Source organism: Enhydra lutris, unplaced genomic scaffold, assembly GCF_002288905.1.
Source record: "Enhydra lutris kenyoni isolate GAN:26980312 unplaced genomic scaffold, ASM228890v2 scaffoldscaffold66, whole genome shotgun sequence".
Lineage (NCBI taxonomy): Eukaryota > Metazoa > Chordata > Mammalia > Carnivora > Mustelidae > Enhydra > Enhydra lutris.
The window spans coordinates 2,412,383-2,418,382 of NW_019154150.1; the positions used below are offsets into that span (position 1 = coordinate 2,412,383).

General features: G+C 51.9%; 1 protein-coding gene across 1 annotated transcript in view; it reads right to left on the minus strand.

Moving 5' to 3' along the window:
• LOC111159144 (podocalyxin like 2) overlaps positions 1 to 5,742 on the minus strand; it is a 35,532-nt gene extending 29,790 nt beyond the window's left edge. The window contains exon 1 of the mRNA XM_022521576.1: positions 5,673 to 5,742. Within this exon, the coding sequence (XP_022377284.1) occupies positions 5,673 to 5,742 (70 nt within the window). The remainder of the gene's footprint in view (positions 1 to 5,672) is intronic.
• Positions 5,743 to 6,000: the final 258 nt, after the last annotated feature.

Genomic DNA, 6,000 nt, shown 5'->3' on the forward strand with positions numbered 1-6,000 from the left:
GTTGGCGGCAGCAGCGGGGGGAGTGCTTGTTCACTCAGAAACGGCCACCAGCGGCCACCTTCACCTTCACTACAGCTGTGCTGGGCTGCAGCGGGCACAGATGCAGTGAAGCACGAGTCCCTGCTCTGAAGGACCTCGTGTGCACACCAGTCCCCAGGCTTCTGTCCTAAGCTGAACGCTTTCCAAAAGTGCATTAAGAATGAGATTCGGATGTCAGCAATCCGATCTCCTGAACAGTCTCTAAAGACTAGGTGCGACCGCAGGTCAGATTCAGCCAGCGTTGGTCCTAACATCTTTGTTTAGCATCTTGGATCCCTCTTTCCTAATTTATAAAACAAACGAATGAAACCCAATAAATTAAAGAGCATCTTTTTTCCGTGTCTCACTTCCATTCACTGAGAAGAGGAAGACAGCCCTATGGGCCTGCTTCACACCTTAAGTACTAGCTTAAACACACAAATATTACTAACTTGCTCTATGTCCTCTGGAAAATTGCTTAAAACCTCTGGGTCCATCTCCTCATCCTTAAAAATAAGGAAGGTGGTTGAAATGACCTCCAAGTTCTCTTTTCCAAGACTAACGTTCAGTGATACGATCAAGAGTTATGTCCTGCTCTCCCCCGTTGCACACCAGGCCCCGGCCTGAATAGTTCATGTCAAATTTTCATGATGTTTAGAATAAAAAGTGAGAGCTAACACTATTTGTGCTGCATGCTCCATGCTCTGCATGGCCTGAATCCGAAGCTTCACAACTGCGTTCTCCAGTCGTGATAAGCCCTAAGTTTGGCACCCGGAGCGTGGTGGACACCCCGTGAGCTATGTGTGCACGGGCAGGCAACACCTATTGCATCTGACCGAAAGGACAGCCCCGAGGAAAAGGGGCTTAACACAGTTAAAAGGTGTGCGGATGAGGATAAACAGGTCTTGATCTCAAACACAGGAGTACGGTCTAGTAGAGAGAGCTTGAGCCAGGGAAGCAGGTTTGGGTTCTGGCTTCCCTGGGGGAGCTGCTCTGGGTAAGCTACTTCACCAGGGGCCCCAGGTTCCTCATTGGTAAAGCAAAAATTTCACAGCCCTCAGGAAGGCAGGGGCCTCAGATGAGGGCAGCTCCATGCAGACCGTGCCATAATGAGCAGACTGTATTTCAGAAATCTAAGTATTATTATCCTTTATAAAGAACAGAGAACTGGGATGTTCTTGGCCAGGAAAAAAGAACATGCAAGAGAGACAATGGTCAGTATCTTCAAATATATTAAAATAAAAGGTTGATGCGAGTCATAGAGATCAGAGTTATTCTATGTGACTTCAAAAACAAACAAACCAACAAACAAAAAACAAAACAAAACCAGGACTAATGGGTGGAAACGTGGGACAGCATGCAAGCTTCAAAAAACCTTTAACCAAAAACAGGTAATGCCTTGGGCCACCTGCCCCCACCCACCCAGCTCCTGCTTCTGCTTCCAGTCCCTGCTTCTGAGAAGCTCTCCCTGGTATTCCCAGTGTAGGCTAGGCACCACGCCTAGTACCATAGCCTTCTGAACCAATCACTGCACTTTTCTCTCAAACTGGAGCTGGCCGTCTATGGCCTTCTTCCCTCACTCTGTATGCCTCGTGTCTGAGTCAACTTGGTCGGCCCAGTGCCTTGACAGACTCTGAAATATGACAGGAACACAACAGTTGTTTGAATAAATAACCCTCTTGTTTCACAGATGAAATAAGGGAGAGCTTGGGACCGTAAGGTCACAATCACACAGCCGGTTAATAGAAGTGCTTTCTCCCCTCAAAAATGACCACGGTTTGAAAAGTGTAGTCTAAATTTTAAATGTGATACCAGCAGATACAACTGCAGAAGTGGTACCCCCAAGACTGGGGGAGCCAAATGCAATAAACTTACCTGAAAAAAACTCACGCAGTCCACAGAGAAAAAAAGTCAATTGACAAGAAATGTTTGTAATAATTAAATAAACATTTTACAGATCTTCAGGTCACCTGAGCAGCCAATCTTTGAAAAAGCCATTGGGTGAAAATTGTATCTACATGAACCAGCCTCTAGCGGGTACATTGGGAAAGACATTATGTCAGCCTCTTTAGAAAAGTACAAACTAGTTTTATTTAGGAATTCTTGGGATTTTAGCCTCTGGAGGCTCAAACTTGCATTGCCTCTTCAAAACCTGAGTGTTGCCTCTCTCGGAGCTGAACTGGGGCCTGGTGGGAGAGAAGTCACTCCCTTCTAGGCCTTGGGCCTTCTCTCCACAGTGGCATGGATCTTGAGGAAACTGTGTCAGCCCTCTCAAGGAAAGTCTGACCAGCAATCCTGTTGATTTCCCGCTTCTGGAAATCCAATACTGTGTAGTCAGTGAAGCTCCCTGTTCAGAGGACTGCAGTCTGTGGAATTCCCTGGGACTACGCCCTACCATTTCCACAACAAGGCGAGTTTTTCCATTCTCTGAAACTCTCTCTTCCACCTGTCAGGCAGAGACACCACCGTCTCCTTCCACCTCCTCCTCCCTCCTTCTCTTCCTTTCCCAAACTTCTGAAATGAATGAACAGAAATTTTGATAATCTTGCCGAAAACCTATTGTGAAAAAAGGAATCTGGGTCCGCACTCTTCTCCAGTAAACAGTTCCATTTTCTTGAACTTCTTTTTCCCTATGATGGTTATTTATTCTTTATATAGACCTTGATATTTTCAAAAGCCTTAGCAATGGATAATTATTTAGTAATTGTAAGAGCTTGCTTATTTTCCAACTTGCCTACCAAAACAGTAGCTGAGCCCTAAGCATTCTGTGTATAATTGCTTTTACACTTAATAATTAATCTGCCTTAACTGAGACTCCATCCGATTTAAAATTTCAGATTTATACTCTTTGTGACTAATTCTTTTTTCCTTTTAAAGACTTACTTATCTTTGGGGTACCTGGGTGGCTTAGTGGGTTAAAGCCTCTGCCTTCAGCTCAAGTTATGATCCCAGGGTCCTAGGATCGAGCCCCGCATCGGGCTCTGTGCTCAGCGGGGAGCCTGCTTTCCCCTCTCTCTCTGCCTGCCTCTCTGCTTACTTGTGATCTCTGTCAGTCAAATAAATAAATAAAATCTTTAAAGACTTACTTATCTTGAGAGAGAGGGCACACTAGCACATGGGGAGGGGGGCAGCAGGAGAGGGAGAGAGAATCTCAAGCAGACGCCATGCTGAACGTGGAGCGCGACACAGGGCTTGATGTCACAGAATCACAACCTGAGCCGACACCAAAAGGTGGACACTTAACCAGCTGTGCCACCCAGGCGCCCCTGATTTTCTTTTGTTCTCCTCTAGCATCTATAATTTTCTGATATTTCATCACTCCCAACAGAAAGAGGGAGAGAAAAAGAAGGTACGTGAAAAGGATTTGGTGACCAGCCTCAAAGAATTGAAAATCTGACCCAAACTCGGAAAAGGAGGCAGAGGAAGCAGGCTTATATCTCAGGGGGTGAAAAAAACAAGGCCTTAGTAATCCGCATGTTTTATCTCCCCTGCAATCTGCTCCTGATCCAAACATCCCTTTCTGATTTCCACCATCCACTACACCCCCACCCTTCTCCTCATCAGCAGCTTTGAAGTACAGCTCTCCCTAAGCCCTTGCCAGACACCAATACGGGGGCTGCCCGGCAGCATCTGCCACACAGCCCCCACACCCGTAAGTGTCAGCTACAACAGAAATTGTCTAGCACAATCACCCTACCACATACACACTCACACTAGTGTGCATGTCTGGATAATCTGAGAAGCAATGCCCAAGCGCTCTTGAAAGGTTTCTACAGAAAGGTGTATAAGAAAGAGATATACTACCAGACACATATGTGTCACCAAGAGGGAAGTAATAACGTATACCACAAAGTGTGTAAGGGAGGGAGGAGTTGGGAGGGAACACAGAAGGAGTAAAGCTGCCCACAGTCATCCATGCCTAGCCACAGCTGGACATGGGTCCCGACACACGCTGCTTGCCAGTTCTGGTATGGCTGTTGCACAAAGAAAGAGCAGACTAATCAATATTTAATTTATTTGTTGAATCTCACCTCTTCCAGAGACGATTCAAGCTATGCAAACATAGACATAGGTGTGTGTGAACACATGAGACAAACGCCAATGGACATACTTCTGTGCACACACAGGTTCTTACCCATCCCTGGACTGATGGTGGAGAAAAAGTACCCCTTGCTGAACTGAGCCTTCCTAGGAAAAGCTCCGGTGCAAGAGATCCCTTTCCCTGTCCAGTCATTTTCCCTGGGATTCTGTCACTATGGGCCCATGGCAGTGGCCCATCTCACTGCCACCGTTAAGCAAAGACTGCTCTCCCCTCTCGGGCAGAGACCCTTCAAAGTCCTCTCCTTCATCACACAGATGCACACCTGTGCCTGTGTCTTTGGGGGTTAACCTCACAGGAGGTGACTAAGTAGCCAGTGTCCCAGGTCAACTCCCACATACACACACACACGTCATACTCCTGCATGTCCATCAGAAGTGGAATCACTCAAGGCCATCTGATGAGTGAACACGTACACTATACACACACATGCGTGCACACACTCATTCCGGTGTGTCTCTCTACCAACACCAATTAGCAATCGCCCCTTAATATGCACCCGTTGCATACCGTCCCCTTTCTGCTGTGTCCGGCACATGGAGAAGCTGTTCAGTCATGTCCTTATTTGACCCACTCCTGCAGACAGCACTTCTACCCACCCGCATTCAGTGGTGGTGGCCTGTCTGGGAGGTTGCCACATACCTTGTGCCACCAGCCAGCAAACACCTGAATCCCATGTATCCCCCTGGGAAGCTTTCAGCAGGCTCTGTCACAGGCACATCTATTTCACACCTGCCCCCCACACCCAGCCTGTCATCACCCACACACTGCCCTTGGGCACTGCTGAACTAAAACCACATCTCAGAGTGTCGCTCACACCCATCCCTGCGTGGCAGCTGCGCAGGAGCTATCCAGCAGTGTCACTGTCACAAGCAGAGACCTGGGTGCTGTCATACCTCTTTGTCAGCTCCTAATAAAGTTGCCCAGCACAGTCCAGACAGCCATTCGCAATGACACACCCCTCCTCCTGTCCGGTAGCACCACACTCGCGTAAACACACACCCCTCATTGTCGCAGCAGCTGTGTGTACGGCTCTTTGGCACTTTCCCCCTCGGAGCCGCAAGACACTGGCGCCCACGCTCACTGTAGTGACCCCACGGGACCTGTAAATGCCGCCTCCCCATCCCTGAGTGGCTGTCGCGGGGCTGGCAGCCAAGGTCCGTCCTCCTCTCGCTCGTGCTCCCGCCCTCCCCAACGCCCCCCGAACAGAGCCCCCAGGGAGCGCGTGCAGGCGCGCCCGCCGCCACACTCCCGCGCCTCCCCTGCGTGTGTGTGTGTGTGTGTGTATGTATGTGTGTGTGCGCGCGCACACGTACACCCCCGCGCCGGGGAGCCGCTTTCACACGAGGCACAAGCCGTGGCCCCACGCCCCCCGCCCTGGGAGCGCGCGTGTCGCGGACGGCGCAGCAGCCCAGCCGAGCCCCGCGCTCCCGCGCCTCGCGCGCCGGCCCCTTTGTTGGCGGCCCGGGAGCTGTCCAGCACCACGGCCCGCCGTCACCGCCGCTACCCGCCGGCCCCGGCCCCGCGGCCGCCCGCCCGCGCAGCGCGCACTCACCCCCGGCCAGCAGCAGCAGCAACGGCGGCAGCAGCGGCGGCAGCCGGGCGGCCCACAGCAGCCAACCCATGGTGCAGCCGTCGCCGCCCGCAGCCGCTGCGGCGCGGCTCCTCGGCCGGCGTCAGGGGCCGCGCGGGCGGTGGCGGCGGCGCGCGCCCGCCCCATTGGCCCGCGTGGCCGTCACTCACCCCGGCCCCGCCCGGCCGCGTGCCGCGGGCGCGCCCCCGCGAAGACGAGGCGGGCGCGCGGGCGGCCGCCCCTCTTCTTGGGCCCGGGCGCCCGGCCGGCCAATCAACACCGCGGAGGCCTGTAGGGGCGGGGCCGCGGC